Raw genomic sequence first — 18,251 nt, 5'->3', positions numbered from 1 at the left:
TTAACTCATTTCCAAATGATTTAAGATGCCAATGCTTTCTTTACTCTTGTTTAAATGCAACCCAGGAGGGGAAAAAATAAGTCATCTAGGTAAGCAAATTACCGTATTTTTAGACACAATTGCATGTCAGTATTCCAGCAAGCTGCTCACAACACAATCTTATCCAGCTTCTTCAGCAGCATCAGAAATGAGCCAAGGGGGAAAAAAGTCAGTAGGAAATATGATCCCTTGTACCACCATACAGAACAGGGAGGTCCACACTCTGCCAAGCAAGCGAGATGTTCACAGTGTGCTTTAGTGGAGGCTGCTGGCACATAAGGCACAGAATTTGGAGTGTTTTAGACCCTATAGCTCAGGTTTCCAGACAAATAGTCCTTTTTCTCTTCTGCCCTGGCCCTTGTCAAAAGCAATTCAGAAAGCTCAGTGGGGGGAAAAAAAGAGAGGGAGAGAGGAGAAAAGGAAGAAAAGATGAATGAAATCAATAAAAGTCTTGTGGAGCAGCTAAGTCAGCTGCTAGATCATACTAATAAAGAAGGCAGAGCTCAGAAAGCTCAGAGCTCAGAAAGCTCAGAAATAACCTAGATCAAATTTCAGACCTGATATAGTAATTCTACTCCCTAGATCCTATGCCTAGGTTGTCAGAATATATCCAAGAATAAGGATATTAAATATTTACTGGGCTCAGGAGAACCAAAAATCAGTACAACATAACTCTTGAGCAAGTAGGGAGAAAATATAAAGATTTATTCACTTCCTCATACAAAGACTAAAAATCTGCCGATCGCATCCATATCAGTTAAATGTAGACAAACCACACTTAAATGCAAGTTCACTGAAAAAAATAAATAAAAGGGAGGGGAGACAGCTCCTGAATGTCTTCACATTGTCAGCATTCCAGCTGCCACCTGGCAGCAATGCTGGTGTGGGCTTCTTTGGGGGAGGAGTCATAGCACAAGAGCGCATTTTCTAGGCAACATTTATCTACCGATTTAATCTCTACCATTTGTAGTCGTAGTGTCAAGTCCCTGCTCCTCCCACATCCTTCACAGAAGATAACCTTGCCCAGCTTCCTCGGGACCATCACCAAGAGCACACGGCTCTGCCCTTTGCTCTATCCCAGCACTGTCTCAGGGCCTGTGGAGGGGCTGCTGCCGGTGGCCCCAGAAGCCCCACTGCTCTGATCTTGTGCCAGCTTTGTAAACACTTTTCTTCTCCATCCCTAGCAGGACGGAAGCCAATGAATGTCCTTGTTCCCTCAGTATGCATATCCGACTTTGGCACATGCAATATCTCTTCTTGGCTCCAGTTCCATGTATCTGAATGCCTAGTGCATACTTTCACCTGGGAAGTACTACTACATCAAACTCACCTTCCACCTGGAGCAAAGTCCCTCTGGACTCCCCTACTTTTGTTAATGCTCTTATTATTATTCTCCTAGTCCCTCAGGATTGAAACCTACACATCATTTTCTTCTTTATTTTCCTCTGTATGTAAAAAGTTGCTAAGAGGGGATAGTGAGAGATTTTAGTGAGGCACTAAAAAAATAGAAACTTTTACAATGGCCCATTTTGAATACAAATATGAGAAATCAAACACCAAATATTACAGGAGAGGTCCCCAAGACTGGCAGACTGTGAGCTCAATCTGTTTCACTGACACAGTGTTAGAAGTTTAAATTTGTTTCCAGCTTTGAAAAACCAAAATACTTCATATGAAAATCCAGATTCCCAACTTCTTTCAAACCAAAGAGCAAGGGGGGTCTGGCCCTCCTAGTCTCCTGGGTGACGCTGGGTGCTGGAGCAGCGCCTCTCCTGTCATCTCGCTGACTCTGAGCCTAAGTGCCAAGCTGCGGTCAGCATCACTCTTACAGTGTCATTTTTCTCAGAGCACAGAGAAAGAAGTGAAGCATTTCTTATCACCAAGCCTCTCTTCCAAATCAAAAACCAAGAAGGTCATCTTCGTCAAGCAAAAACTGTGCTTATACCACACCCTCTTCTTACATCTCCCGGGGCCACTGCGGAAGGTCACAGCACGTCTCTCGTGAGCCCCAGGCACTCTCCTCTTCACGAGCCCTTTCCTTCATAAAAGTATTTGAAGTCATATTTAATGACAACACTGATATAAAGGCAGATACATCTACTATTATTACCTGTTAAAATACTTTCTTTGACTTAAAATTTCTCTTTTTTTCCTTGTGATTTTTAAAAAATCTCCTGTCATAGCGCACTGAAAGGACCCTGAGCCAAAGGCACCGATGCCACCACGCCCACCAGATACATCCCCTCTGCCCCAGTGGATGGTGCAGGTTTACAGGGAAGGTTTTAGTTCCCACTCACCTGTAGGAGCCGGGGATACACTGTCCATTACTACAGGTGAAATCGTTTTCAGAGCACGATCCCCGGGTGCAGTTCTGCCGCTCGTCGTAGCCATCGGCGCAGTCCATGTCGCCATCGCAGACCCAGGACCGGGGGATGCACCTCCTGGAGGGAGGCACGTTGTTCACGCAGAGAAACTCAGAGCTCGAGCAGTTGTGTTTCTCTGAAACAAAGCACGTGAGAATCACAAACCACACAAGAGCACATTCTAGCGGTCAGATTCTTTCTAACCCATTATTTCTCTTGTTTTGCATTACTTAATAGTCTAAGAGGGGAGAGGAAATGAGAAAACAGGTTAAAAATCAATTATGGTAATGATAGGTCATGATAAAAATACCTCCAAAAGTCCCATTGTAATTGCTTTGGATGTTGTTTTTTTTTTCCCCAGAAGAAATAAACAGTAAAAACCTCACTTGGTTTTCCATAAAAATAAGATACTATTTTTCCCTTAGGGCTTCAGAAAAATACTCCTGATTTTGTTCATTGGATACCAAAAAGTGTCTCAATTTGGTAACATTTTTTAGCTTACACAGTGTCACCACACAAACACATGTGGGATAGGTACTTGTATGTGAATTCCACAGATGAGAAACTGAAACTCAAAATAATTAACTGGATGGCTCACAGTCACAGAACTTTTTAAAGAGCCAGGGCTTCAAACCTAGGTCTGTTTCCCCCACCCAAAAATTTCGTACTTTTTTTAAACTACATTAAACTACCATCCTAAGTACAAATAAGGTATATAGGAGGAAACACATCCCAACAAGGGTTATCAGAACCCATGGCACTGTTAGGAAAGAGATGAAATATAATTTTATGAGCATTGATGCCCCAGAATAAAAGAAGAACTATTTTGCTTAATCTCGTGGTGGGTGAATAGGAGACAGAGAAAGGGGGTCCTGGTGAAGGGAGGTAGGAGAAAAGTATGTGTTGGAGTTGCCGTTTGTGTAGCTGCCAACCACCATCTCAGGGGAGGAGCATCTGTGGAGCTGAGGACCACCAAAGTAGCTGACACAGGACGTTACAGATCAAATGCAAACAGCAGGGAGCCACTGTTTTCATGGTTCTACCACGGAAGGAGGACTTTTCTGAGACAGTGTAGCTAAGAGTCGGTAATGCTCTGTTGGTAATGGAAAATGGTGTCCTCAGTCTGTTTGGTAACCCTTCTCCAAACAACAGCTCTAAGGTAATAGGTAAAACTAGAGGCATAATTAATTGCTACACTGTTAAAGCTGCTATTAATGTTAAGTGTGGCCAACTGAGCTCTCTTTACCTGCTCTAGAAATGTGGGACATTGTTTCTCTCAGCTAAATGGAGGAGAAAAAAACAAAATTTAAAATCATTTTTCATCGCTTAAAGATATTTAAGTATATGAGAGCAAAAAATTCCACAGTGGGAAAATGAAGATAGCTTTCTATCAGTGTGCATTTGCTTAAAGAGGAACTGCCTGACAATCATATGCTCCAAAGACGGGAAAATGAATCTAGTGAATTCCCCTGGAATGTGACTTGGCGGAGGAATGAACTGGTGTCGCTTACCGCAATGGTGTCTTTCATCCTCATCGCTCATGTCCCCACAGTCGTTATCGCCATCACAGATCCAGTCTGCTTGGATGCACCTCCCGGTGTCGCACTTGAACTCGTCACTTAGGCATGTTGACTCGCTGTACACTAAAAAAAAAAAAAAAAAAAGTACTCTTGTTGCAGCAATTGTATGCAGCCCAAAAATCATGGGAGAAGCCTGCTCTAGCATAGGTTGCCTAGAACACTGATGCAAATTCTTTAATCACAGCCCCGTATGTTCCTACTAACAAGGGACCCACAAACCAGGGACCCCACAAAATGAGCCAAAGGCAAAAGAAAATTTAATTTTATCAAAAATACAGCACAAGGATAATGGTAAGAAGAAACAGGACCTTTAATAAGCTGGTAAAAAGAAATACAGGTAGATAGAGGCTTTGGAGGAGACACTTTTTTGCAACAGCAATACCGCTTCTAGAAATCTAGCCCACAAAAATCTTGCCACATTGTATGCACAACGAGGCTTCTAAAAGGATGCTGAAGGGGTTCCAAACAGGCCTCTGTAAGCTGTGCTTCTTTGACATGTGAGTTATTTTGATCTGAAGGCAATCAAAACTCTACGGGCTCAAGAGAAACTCTTCCCTCTCCCTTAAACAATTTAAGTTGGGCAGGGGGGTGTTGCCCATAATGAGAGTATTCACCAGAAATAACATTTTGTGACCTATCAGTGAGACAGAGTAAAACTTCTAATTCCCAAATATCTGCTCTTCTTATCATCCTGCAAATGACCTTCCCCCCGTCTCAGTCCCCAAGAAAGTTTACCTCTCATCTTTAGCTCAGAATGCATTATATACCTCAGTTCAACTTTCTGTCTCTGAACCTCTCACATGTGTGGAGCATCTGACTCTTTCCTGTATATGGGATGCCCATGTGTATGTATATAATTAAGTCTGATTATATTTGGTTAATAACTTGTAGCATGTACATTTGATCATTACACCAGCCAAAAGAACCTGTAAAAATAGAAGAAATTTTCTTCCTCTCCCACAATGTTCATTCCAGCATTATTTTTCAAAGTGAAAAAAACAAAATTACCTAAATGTCCATCAGTGAGGAAATGGATAAAAACACACGGAGCATCCCTACTGTAGAGTAATACTCAGCAGGGCAAAGAAATGAGGCAGATCTGTATTTGCTAACATGCTGACAAGATGTTGTTCAGCTAAAAAAAAAAATGGGGGGCAAATGGCAGAAAACGTATATATAGTAAGATCTCACCTGTGTTTTAAAACCTACCTATCAGGATGTGTAGATAAATGCAAGAAGATACTCACCCTTAGTTGTGATTATCTCTGGGGAGTGAGAGTATTGAAAAAGGGTGAAGAGATGGAAATTTTACTCTTCTGTATACATCTTATTATATCTTTAAAATAATATCACTGTCTATTGTGAGAATGTATTGATATGTAAATTTTGTGTTTATCTTCATATAGCTATTACTATGACTTTGGTTCCCATAGACATGAAAACTACTTATCCTTCACATATTTTAACAAGTAGTTCACATATTTAAACCAATTTGTAAGACTATTCTACTCATATTATTTCATTTATGGATCCTCAAAACCCTATGTGCCCTTTGTTCTCTACAAAACTTTCGGGGGGGGGGGGGTGGAAATCTTGGCAAAAGCTTCAAATAATTGCTCTCCAACTATTAATCATGGAATTTAGACCTGAGAGAAAAGAGGAATAGAAAATCCCCTGAATTCAAATTATGCAAATGGTCCTAAGAAAACCACCACAAAATAAAAAGGGTTATATATGCTGGCATTGCTACAGTGATATTTATAATAAAGGAAAAATATAAGCGATCTAAATGCTTAAAATAGAGGCAATCATCTCCATGAGAATCAGTGGAATATCATAGGGCTATTAAAAGGGGGTATAAAGACACTGTAACAAGGGTCATCTCTTAATCAGCTCATAAATGTTTCAGGATTATAGGTCACATGTTCATTGTCTCACCCACTTGATATTGCCATTGTAGCACCTAAGCTATTATAGACAAAATAACTGAATGTGTGACCACATTCTATAATAATAAAGCTTTTTTATAAAGACAGGAAGTTGGCCCATCGCCACAGTTTGCTGAGTACTATAAAGCAATATGATTTGACAGATAAAATATCAAAATCAATGTAAAATATTTTATCTCTGTATTTTTATAATTGTGTAAAAAAAAAGTGCATGGATATAGATTAGAATTTGCAAATCTAAATAGCAGCCCCCAAATATACAAGTAAGCACAAACATCTCCAGGAACACAAAAGCATCCCCAGAACTTCTTGGAAAGCTCAGACGGCATGAGACCTTACCAAAAGCTGGCAAACAGGCAGAAGAGGAAGAGGATATGTGCCCATAACATGCCCCTGGCTCATGCCTGTGATGATCCTAATGACTTCTGTTCTGTATCCTCCCACAGTTTTATGGGTCAGAACTCAGCCAATTCAAAGTCAATCATAATTAATCGAGTTCTACAAGCCAGGCACCATATTAGGTGCATGACTAAAATAATCTCATTTCACCAGCATTAGTAACTTCCATATCCCGATAGCAACCCACAGCCTGCCCTGCACTAACATGTTCTTAAAGACTGTCTGCTGAGTGGTTGCAGCACCACAGCCAAGAGAAGCAGCAGGGGGTGCAAACCTCCAGCAGCCATGACTGTCCTCTGTGTCTGGAGGAGCCGGAAGAGTTTCTCTAGCTGCACTGTAATGCTTTCCATGCTTGCTCACTCTCTTACCACAAGTAGCAGGTTCATCAGAGCCATCCAGACAATCTCTTTCTTGATCACAGTACCAATGGCTAGGAATACAGGGTCCAGAGGTGCAGTGGAACTCATTGCTGCTGCATGTGTGAACGGCTGTGGGAGGAGGGAAAGAAGACAAAACCCGTGAGCAAAACTCCCACTCATTCCCACCAGTCTTCCCAATCTGCCTATGTCTCTGAACTGAATAAACAGTTGCCAAGAAAGGAAGACCAAAGCCGGGTCTTTTGGAAAACTGGAATTTTGTATATTCCCTTTCCATAAAAAGGAAGGAATATGAGGGAGAGAGAAGGCCAAACAATACTGCCCCAACTTTCCAAGATATTTTGCCTAGATTCCATAAATTCCAAAATAAATTACGTGTGTTAGAAATACCAAAGAACTGTTCTTTTGATACATAGAAGACTTGCTTCTATGTTATAACATAAAATTAAATAAACTCTATTGAAATAATAATTAAAAGCAAAAACAGCAATATGACCATATCTGAGCTCACCCTACACACAACCTTCAGTCATGTTAGACCATGATTCCAGAGGGTTAGCAAAGTTCTGCTCTTATTCATCCTTGTTATATGTGGCCTTTTTTGAGTAAAATGATTCTGCCTATGTTTAAATACTGGTCCTTTTCTCGAGTAACCTTCGGTAGCTCTGGTCAAATGTATTTTCTAAATTGTTATGTGGTTACAAGCCAGAATCAAGCCTTACCATTCTTTTGGTCTATAAGGCTTCCTAGCTTTGGCCCATGATATCTGATAATTTGCCAGGGATAAAAACACTGCTAAGGAAGCAGAAGTTCCTAAACTGTCAGCAGTAGCTCCAATCTGTGTGTCTCTAGCTGATGGCTGCATCTGAATTCTGCTTCTTCTTGTTGCTGTTACTACAACCGACTCTTGCTATTGAACTGTAGTCTGGTCTGGTGACAAACAAACTCTTAAATCATGTATCTATTTACACTAATAGTCTATAAGTTATCAAGCTTAATGAAGGCCTTTGAATTTGAACTACAAATATAAGAAATTGTTTGATTAAACCAAATTGCTAAATATGAAATGATGGTTTCTGAAATGAAACATTTAAAATTAGAAAAAAAATTTCAGTTACTAATGGTTGCTATATTCATATTAAGAGTAAATGTAAGGGTTTAATGTGCAAGTTTTGCCTGGAGTTCCTGAAGACAAAAGGGCTCCAACTCTGGGAGAAGCAGCTCTGCCACTGAGGGAGGTTACACACCAGAGCAGGTCTCTAGAGGAAATACTTGGAGTCAGGCCTCCAGCCAGGGAACAGAGAGAAGGAGCTTCATATGCCCCTCCAATCACATCCTAAAGTAACTGCCTACTGTATCTACTTACAATGTTGATCAGAATGACAAATTAAAGTTTGCTCAAACTCCCAGGCCATATATCTTTGTATTAGCTGAAGATGTGCATCCCTGGAACCACAGAAAGAGAAGCAGGCTTATATTACCGCAAAAAGTGGGGTTTTCGTCACTCATATCTCCACAGTCATTGTCCCCGTCACACAAGTAAGAACGAAGAATACAGATATTTGTAGAGTGACACTTTGTGAATCCAGACTGGCAAGTGCGATCAGCTTGAAAAAGACAAGATACACATTTGGAACATATCCACCACACATAAGCAATCAAGAAAGCCCACATGGACGGATCTAGTGCAGAATTCGAACCACCAGAGGGAAGTCATTTTCAAAGCTATTACAGAGGCACGATCCATTACACTTAAGTTACACCACGGATTCTAGGGTAAAAAGAGGTGTTTCCAGCTGAAACTGCAGGGAGAGGTGGGGAGGCTTGCTTTGTAGTTTAAATCATTTTCATTACTTAACATTATCAACAAGAGGCCCAACTCTTGGAACTCTTTTGTAAGTAGAGTTACATAAAACTCTAAATAATTAAGAGTTACATAAAGACTCCCAACTCTAAATAAACTATGACATATCCACAAAATGGAGTAATATGTAGCTATAAAAAGGGATAAAGAAGATCTCTCTCTGCATGTAAGGAATGATGGTTTGATCTCTAGGACTTATTAACAGTAAGAAAGCACAATTCAAAACAGTAGACTACCTTTTGTGTAAGAAAAACAATGGTGTGTGTGTGTGTGTGTGTGTGTGTGTGTGTGTGTAAAGACAGAGAGACGGATATGCTTATAATTAACAACAATAAAAAAATAATGAAAAGTGTCTCCCCAGTGGATCGATACAGTATGGAGGGGACAGAACACAGAGAACTAGGATGTAAGTCTTCTGTTACTGTACCTTGTCAAATAATTTTGACTTTAAAACCATGTATATTGCTGTGAATAAATAAAAACAAAATAAAAATGGAAAAGAGAAGAGCAATTCCTAATTTGGAAATAGTTAACAAAGTTAATGGTGAATCAAGTGGACAGCCAAACCACACAGAGAAAAAAAATTCAAATGTCTTTGAAACCAGGATTTTGGCCTGGTTTCAAAATCCAAGGACATAATCCAGGGATTATATATACCCCTAGAGGGATATAATCTGAGAATATGTAGGACCTCAAGTTTTAAATTATACTTAGGAGATTTATTGGTATAGTTTGTGTGGGCATTTTGAAATTATTTTAGAATAAAGCAACTAAGCCCTTATGCTAATGCATTAGAAATCAAGATTTTAGCTTAGAGAAGGAAGAGATGTGATTATAAAATCTAAGTAAAACACCTATAATCTTAAATTAAAAGGGAAAATACTGATATAAATGCACTTTTTCCCTAAAAAAAGTACTTCCTATCTCTGTCCACTGAAAAGGCCTAGAAGCAATGAAAGCCAAATAGGAATAGGGTACTCCAAGACCATGGTCATTTTACGTACCATAGAGGAACTAAGCCTCCTTGCTTAAGTGGTCACTTCCAGGTCTGAGGCAGGCAGGTACCGGGCTCAGCTATGGAGGACTGACTAGGCCATGTCAAAATAACTAAGCAGCTGGCTTAGCAGGGCTCCTGCTGGCCTCAGATAGGAAAATGGAACACTGAAAAGAATAGATTACTTCAGAGCATTAAAACTCATAAATAATATAAAAATCAATGAGTTTAATATAACACTGAAAACAAAAAAACTTTGTGTCTGTGGCTCACCGACTCAGTTCACTGGGAACTGACGTCACAGGGCAATCACCCAGCATTCACCCTGCAGACTTGTGTGTTGGGGTGACAAAATAGTTGACAAGGGAGTTTCTTCTTCATGGACCTCCAGCTAATTAGTGTGCAAGGAATAATAGAATTTTAAAATGCCTATTTTGTAATGATGGGTTTATGGAACAACCATCCATTGATGTCTAAACCACTGGGTAAATGGTCGATACAAACTTCCTAAGGGAAGATTCAGGCTGACTTCTAAATCCATTAACTAATTTTATCATCACGTAAAGCAGAACAACCAAGCATTATGTGCCTCACGATGAGGCGCAAGAGGAAATGTTCAGTTTCACCTGTGTAGTATTCTACCCGAAGAATTGAGCCTAATGTATTCAAATCTCTAGGTCTGAATTCCAGTTAGCAAGAAATAAGAGAGATAAAATGAAAAATTAAATAACTCAATTATGCAATTAGTGAAATCCAGAATATAGGACATTCCACAAGACAAATCAATGTTGTTTTTTTTTAAGTGGGAACCACTGTGGCATAAAAAAATAAAGATTTATAACAATCAATATCAATGTGTAGACCTTGTTGGAATCTTATTTTGAATAGAGCAACTGTAACAAGACATTTTGGACGAGTAAGAATATTTGAATATGGACTCAGTACTGGTGTATATTAAGTACTGTTGATTTTGCTAGGCATTATAATGGCATGGTAGCTGTTTTTCAAAATGTCTTTATCAATAATATGCACGTCTGGGAGTTACCCTCAAACACTCAGAAAAAGGCTGCAGGAGATAGAGACAGATTGGCCATTTGTTGATAAATGTGGAAGCTGGGTGATGGGTATATGATGCTATTCTTTCTGCTTTGGTGTATATTTAAAATTTCCCATAGGAAAAGTTATTTTTTAAATAATTTTTAAAGCAATTTCTTTTTTTCTTTTAAGATTTTATTTATTTATTTTTCAGAGAGGGAAGGGAGGGAGAAAGAGAGAGAGAGAGAAACATCAATGTGCAGTTGCTGGGGGCTGTGGCCTGCAACCCAGGCATGTGCCCTGACTGGGAATTGAACCTGCGATGCTTTGGTTCACAGCCTGCACTCAATCCACTGAGCTATGCCAGCAAGGGCTGAAAAGTTATTTTTAAAGCACATCCAAATAATATTTTATGTAACTCTACTTACAAAAGCAGCAGAGCATGCAGATATATCTAAAATGAAAATATATTTGGACTTACACTCTGCTCTTTTGTTTTCACAAGATGCTAAAGTGCAAATTCCAGATATCTTAGAAAAATCAATATATTATAAAACAATTTACTAGAAAAACTAAAAAGACAAGTCATTTTCATTAACACCACACTATACAGCTTTTTACACAACAAACATTAACCACAACAAATTTATGCAATAATTTTTTGTCAGTAACTATTGGTAAAGCTTTAAAACAATCGGGAATTTTGCCAAGCAAACTTTTAATCTGGCAGATATATAAACCAAAGGTAAAATATTTAAGGTTAAAATAGTCAATGGTTTTATGGGTCCATAAATTTAGGCAAGTCATTCAAATGTTAAGTAGAGTTGCTTTTAAAAATCAGTTAGTAAAATACATTAAACAAAATTTATGTTTTGGATGAATACTTAGTTTTTTGTTTCTAAGAAAGCCCACAATCCAAGAGACATCAGACCCCAAAGCAATGACAAGTACTTAGGATGAACTTACGGCAATTTCTCTCATCTGAAGTGTTGTTATCATGGCAGTTGTTTACACCATTGCAGACAAAGTCGAGAGGTATACACCTTTTATTATTGCAAGTAAATTCTGTGGTGGCATCACACTCACTGAACTGGCACCCTTCCTCATCACTGTTGTCACCACAGTCATTCTGGTGATCACAGCGATAGCGATACGGGACACATCGCCCATTGTTGCAGGTGAAGGCTGTCGAATGGCAGGTGTGAAACGCTAAGGAGGAAAGAAACATCGAAGAAACCTCTTGATTTAAGCCTCATCCCAATTTGTCAAAAGATACAATCAAATATACCTTCCAAGGCAAAAATGGCTGCAAAATGGACTGCATGCAAATTGAGATAACACTTTAAATTAGTTAGATTAAGCAAAATATGATGCATGCTTTTTTTTTTTAGCAATTGAAGTATTTTAAGCAAATGGTGAAGTCACTCTGTTTCCCTATCACAGGAAAGCATGTAAATACAGTTTCTTTGCAGAGTCTACTACAAAAAGGTAACTAACTTCGGAACTTCCTAAGACGGTCTCGTGTGTTTTACTTACTCCATTCAGATGCAAGCTGAATCCTGGGAGTGATTTCAATAAAATTACTGAATTAATTACCTTTCTGCTACTTAAATTAATAAAATGATAACAATCACCTATTGGAGTGCTTAGTAAATCATGTTTAACATGCATCAAGCTTTCTGCTGAGTTTTCTATATTGTTTTTCTTATGCCTCACAAGAATCCTAGTAATGGCTCCATTTTACAGATGAGATGTCTGAGGCTCCAAGAGCTTAAGTAACTTTCCCGGGGCTGTGCAGATTGTGTAAATGGCATAGCCAGGATTTTAATTCAGCACTTTTGCTTTTAACCACTACAGAGGGGCTTCCTAATGAAGCTATTCCATGGCATATATATATAAGCTTATACGTAGTTTAGCACAAACACAGTCTGGCTTCTCGGAGTACATGCTTTTCAGTTCTAACAGGATGCTTCAGCACAGACTGAATACCTATTCCCACACAGCAACATTCTGCCCCAAACACTTGCATAAAGGCAACCTTAGTGCCAGCAAAACTGCCGAGAATCCAACTCACCACAGACACTTTCCAGCTCATCACTGTTGTCACCACAGTCATTTCTGTTGTCACACTTCCACTGCTCCGAGATGCAGCGCCCATTGAGGCAGGTGAAATTGGAACCAACGCACCGTATACCATTGTCCACAATGCAGTGCTTTTTGTTGTTGGCCAGGTACCAGCGGCCCTCCTGTGGGCACTGGCACTCGGCGCCATTTGGACCTGAAGAAAGGTAAGGCCCAGAAAAAGCCGAAGATCTGTGTAGCAAACAGTCATATTTTCTCCCCCAGAACAGCACTTGGCGACAGTCTCTATATTAAATGTGCTACAGAACAAGCCGTGGAAACTGCTCCCATCAACCTTTCAATGCTGTTCTGAGTCATTTTCCCATCAAGAAGAACTACCACCAATTAGCAAATGTGGCTAATTTGCCCCAATCTTTAAACAACTCCTCAGTCTACACTGAAACAATTACAATGAATCTGCCTTCTCAGCAAAACCTGCAAAGCAATGGTATTACAAGTCACATCTTCCTATGAATCTGTTGACCTCAGTAAAGCCCTAGAAGCACATATCATATGTCACATCATCAGAAATATTTCCAACTATAGATAATACCTCCTAAGTGGAAGAATTAAATCTCAAGTCCCCATCTTTCTACCTCCATCAAGCTTGAATTAAAAATCCCTTCATAAGAAATCTTCATATCAAACAGAAAAAAAAATATTGAAGACTTCCTCTCAACATAGAAAGTCCCAAATCTACTTTTTCCCACATCAGACAGGTAATGTGTCAAAACCATAACAAGGCTTGGGGGAGGCACATCTCACACGAGAGCGTGAACACCCAGTCATCACACTTATGAACTACAAAAGGATCTCCCGAACCTATTTTCTGAATTACCCTCAAATCAAGAATTTGAATATTATTCTCCCATTAGCGCTGAATATTCCTCCAGCCATCCCTCAATTGTCATCATTATTATGACTCCCCGTGATTCTACCTTCACGAGCAATGCCTTACCTGGTGCGCAGATGTGGCTGCAGCCCCCATTAAACTGGTCGCAAGGATTGCTGCACTGCTGTGGGTGGTCCCTCACGACAACACGGATGCTCATTAGCCGGAATGGAAAACTCGTGGTCATGGCAGTCTGACCTGACCCGTCATATTTGTTGGCTCGGTAAATTTTTTTTGTGAACCACTCAGTCCAGTAAATGTACTGGCCATTGACGGTCAGGCCAAAAGGACGAAAGATTGTGCTGACGATGACCTCACGCTGCATGCCCCTCAGAGTGCTGCGTTCAATTTTGCGCCTAAAGCAAAGTTAAAAAAAAAAATGCTGGAATCCAGAAGAAGTAAGTTCCTCAATGGGCAGCACGATGCCTGGGCCTAACCATTGCCTTGTATAAGCCCTCAACTTTCTTTTCAAGGGGAGCACGCGCCGACGAGGTGTGTTTCTGCTGGTAATGAGAGGTTTTAATTTGCTTACCAAACAATGGTCTATACAAATCGTTGATTTCCAAATATTAATATAACCTACAAGTAATCCTATCAAAAGGATCAGGCCTGCATTAGTAACATGAGAATATTATGAAACATTACAATAAAATGTTAATTATCTTTCCCTTCCAACTCCCTTAATGAATTTTTCAATTTGTCATTTACCTTGAGGTATTCTGTTGTACATGAGAAAAATGAAAAGATCAGGTTGTTAGATACTCAGTGTTGCAGGTCCAAAAACATGAAATAATCAGGAAAAATTAAGATTTCTGATATGTAGATACCAGCCATAATAAACAAAATTATCTCATCTCTTCAATTAATCCATTAGGACGATGGAAATGTAATTTCAGGGGTACTTGGAGAAGTTACATAAAAAATTAGCATTGACCAAAGTATCTAAGAAAAACATTATGAAATTGTCTGAGAAAAAGCTGCTTCAAGAAGGATCTATTTGAGAAGATAACCACAGTCAAGACTAAAGGAAAACATTTTTATAAGACACTAAACACTAAAGTCCAGAGAAAACTTAGTATCGCTGTATATTTAAAAGCCATTCATATTCTATGGTAGTTACATGGGTCCTGTAGATCAGGGGCCCCCAGTGCCCGGGCAGTAGACTGGTACCTGTCCCCGGCCTGTCAGAAACCAGGCAGCAGAGCAGGAGGCGAGCAGTGGGTGAGTGAGCTCCACCTCCTGTTCCCCCACCCCCTGCCCCTGTAGAAAAATTATCTCCCTTGAAAGCAATCCATGGTACCAAAAAGGTTGGGGCACCACTGCTGCAGATTATGGATTGAGTGATTATATTTGTAATTATAGCTGAAGTTTAATGAATCTAATAATGCATCTTTAGATGCCTTTTAGTTCATAATTATTCAATCTCATAACATACATCAACTTTCACAGATACATCCACCAAATATAGTTCCTAAACCTGTGATTCTACATTTTATCTATTGGGCATTTTATTTTTTCATTCCAGTATGCAAATCTCTCTTCTTTGTAAAAGGAAAGAACTCTTCTTATCTGCACCCACACAACTGACCAAAGACACATACAAACTAGCATCTGCCCAGTAGAGAAGGTCTTCCTCGTGGTCCACGGTGAGCCCAGAGGGCCAGACCAGGCTGCTGTTCACAACGGGTTCCTGGAAGTTTCCTCCCACGGTGGCTCTCTCGATTTTGGCATTAGTGCCCCAGGAACTCCAGTAGATGTACCTAGTCATTCAAGAGGAGTCATAATTACTTCATCACAAGCAACCTCATCATCTTTCTCTAAAAAAGAGTGACTCCCACCCACACAACGTGCCCAAAGGGGACTTACTGAGCCAGAGCACCGACTCCCTAGTATGATACCAACATTTCTAGGGTCAACATGAGTTCCCTCCCAAGGCAAGTCACTCTTTCACCCTTGAATCAATAGTACAGTGTTACAAGTCCATAAAGTATTGGTCCTCTGTGAATGTAAAATAACTTCAGGCCCCTCTCCATTCAGCAATAAGTAAACAGAAATATAACCAAGATGATGGCATACCCTCCACAAGGATCTAAGACAATTGCTCTTGGCTTTGTAACATGGGCTATCAGAGCACGCCTAGACCCATCCTCAGCCATGGAGTTAATCGTCTGGTTGGTGTAGTCACTGTAATAAATTCTTCTATTGATCCAGTCAAAAGCAATCCCATCAGTAGTCCCTATGTCTGGATATAACCAACAAACACACACACATGTTAGAGGCTCATATGCATTTTAGAATCACCTGGCCATCCACATGTTGATCCCACTGTGTCCAAAGTAAGCCAAACCTGTAGTTCTCTTACCTGAAACAATGGCAGTGGGAGAACTGATCCTTGCATCCAGGTTGACATAGGAAATCTGGCCGTGTCTAGCTTCTAAATTGTGTGTGAAGTAAATTCGGTTATTTATGCTGTCATAGTCCAGGGCCATGACATGTCCTCCCACATTTATCATTTGGAAAGGTAGGCTATGGTCTTCAGGATCCAAGTGTAGGCTTCCCAAGGAGTTCTCCAAGGCAAAGATGAGGAAATTTTGTTTTGTAATGGTACAGCTCTTGCCGTCATGGTCCAGGGTCCCAAAAACACAGCTACAGTTTGGGGTGAGCAATCCAGGCAGAGCAAAGCAGAGATGGGAGCACCCACCATTATTTTCCAAGCAAGGGTTGTTGTTGACCTCAGCTGATGACCAGGGCTGGACACTCTGGTCGAAGACAGTCACGTCTCTTAGCCAATTGATATTGTCCCTGATCACTGCTGGTGGTTCTGTGTTCTCTGGTTCCTTGCTAGCTTGGAAGATTTTTTTTAGATTTCTATCTACCCATATGATAGAATTTCCAAAAACAGTGATGGCATAAGGAGTTGGGTAGCGACTGCCATAACGAATCACTTTCCATTCCTTTCCTTCAATATCAATCCTTGAAATGACATCTAAAGTATCATCAACCCAATAAACATAGCCATTTCCATGGTCCACGGCCAAGCCCCGTGGTGTGACGATGCCCTCAGACACAAGCACAGTGCGATTGGTACAGTCAAGAAAAGCACGTTCAATCTTTGGGTTTTGCCCATAGTCAGACCAGAAGAGGTATCTGTGCTTGGGGTCTACAACAATATCCCTGGGCATGTCCACTATGACTCTAAGGAGAACACGACGATAAGTGGTATTGATACGCAAAACTTCTATCAGTGTTTCAGACTCAAAAGCATTGATGAAATAAAGATTGTCTGCAAGAAAAAATGAAAGAGCATGCTCACAAATGGAAAAGCAAGAAGGAAAAAGAGGATATTCAGAACAAAATGTGTAAGGTTGAGGTTTGACTCAGTATGTATTTTCTTTTCCAAGGTAATGAATGCCTGTTTAGACTTATAAAAATAAATATTTACTAAGGATCTAAAGAGATTGTTTGTTCAAATTTAAACAGAATGTGCCTATCCTCAGCTTCTAAACCACATTAGAATTTCAGCAAATGTCAGAACCCACTTTTAACTCAAAAGTTTTTTTCCAAGGATGTCCATCCTTTTCTACCTGAATGTTGAACACCTGCATCTTCAAAGACTCTAAATAAGCATCATCGTGGTATGACTTCTACTCCAACATGGAAGAAAGGAGCAAAGATCAGGTCATTGATCAAGGTTTGTGCTAACACTAACATGAGGTCTTGTCCTAGTCTTCCTAACCAGTATAGATGTAGTCATTCCACGAACCTTCTAAAGCCACCAAATCAAAACTGTGTTTGCCTTTGAGCATTATAAAACAATGCAAGGGGAAAAAAGAGCATGTTGTGAAGACAGTATAATGAAGAGTGATCCCACATTGATTCCACGTAGTCGAAAGTCTGTTGTTAAACCAACTACCAAAACACACCTTTGTTTCTCTATCTGACTCAAACCTGCTCTAGAGAAATTATGCTGGTATGCAATGTACTAATCTATTCTTTTCATTATCTATTTCTAATTGGACCATAAGTGTATTCCAATCCTTCAATCCAGGGTTGGCAAACTTTTTCTAAAAAGGCTTGTTCATTGTAAATATTTTGGGCTTTGCAGAGCATGAGGTTTCTTTCACAAGTATTCATCTCTGCCACCGTAACATAAGAGCAGCCATAGACAGTACCTAAACACGTGGGCATAGCTGTGTTCCAGTGAAACTCAACTTAAATGCAATAGGCAGTGTGCCGCCTTTGGTCCACAGGACACAGACTACTGACCCTGCTGTAACTTCACTCTCAGTAATAACATAGTAAATTCATAATCAGGGATGAGATTTAGGAACCCAATTAAAGTCTTATCTAACCATACTACCATATTTACTATTTGCAATAAACTCTTACTACAGTACCGGGGTTTTTATAATACATTTTAATATTTCTATGTGATGCCTACTCACCAAGCTGTATAAAACTCAGTGATACCTATTTTTGTAGAATGGTATTATATTCTAAAAATTATAATGCATTTGATTCTCAGTGCATCATTAAAAATGAGTGTTATTTCAAAATTAAGTACATGAACCAATACAACTCAATTAATGCAACATTGAGTCAGGCATTTTAATAGAACTACAATAGAGGAAGTACCTA

At 39.7% G+C, this 18,251-nt stretch overlaps 1 protein-coding gene and 1 non-coding gene across 3 annotated transcripts in view; both read right to left on the bottom strand.

Annotated features, from left to right (window-relative positions):
• The window catches only part of LRP2 (LDL receptor related protein 2), a 199,855-nt gene that overhangs the window by 59,205 nt on the left and 122,399 nt on the right, over window positions 1-18,251 (bottom strand). For both annotated transcript variants that reach the window (XM_045860549.1, XM_045860633.1), the window contains exons 39-48: window positions 15,976-16,896; window positions 15,690-15,855; window positions 15,215-15,373; window positions 13,680-13,969; window positions 12,675-12,878; window positions 11,567-11,809; window positions 8,189-8,314; window positions 6,699-6,818; window positions 3,914-4,045; window positions 2,337-2,538 (exon numbers count right to left, since the gene is read on the bottom strand). In XM_045860549.1, coding sequence (XP_045716505.1) covers window positions 2,337-2,538; window positions 3,914-4,045; window positions 6,699-6,818; window positions 8,189-8,314; window positions 11,567-11,809; window positions 12,675-12,878; window positions 13,680-13,969; window positions 15,215-15,373; window positions 15,690-15,855; window positions 15,976-16,896 — 2,563 coding nt within the window. The remainder of the gene's footprint in view (window positions 1-2,336; window positions 2,539-3,913; window positions 4,046-6,698; window positions 6,819-8,188; window positions 8,315-11,566; window positions 11,810-12,674; window positions 12,879-13,679; window positions 13,970-15,214; window positions 15,374-15,689; window positions 15,856-15,975; window positions 16,897-18,251) is intronic.
• On the bottom strand, window positions 13,431-13,534 carry LOC123814479. The gene has a single exon (XR_006784922.1). It is a non-coding gene; the product is annotated as a small nucleolar RNA U13 (small nucleolar RNA).

The sequence above is a fragment of the Phyllostomus hastatus genome, unplaced genomic scaffold (genome assembly GCF_019186645.2).
Source record: "Phyllostomus hastatus isolate PE091 unplaced genomic scaffold, TTU_PhHast_1.1 phas_contig_1, whole genome shotgun sequence".
NCBI classification, from domain to species: Eukaryota; Metazoa; Chordata; class Mammalia; order Chiroptera; family Phyllostomidae; genus Phyllostomus; species Phyllostomus hastatus.
This window is presented reverse-complemented; position numbering and strand designations above follow the sequence as displayed.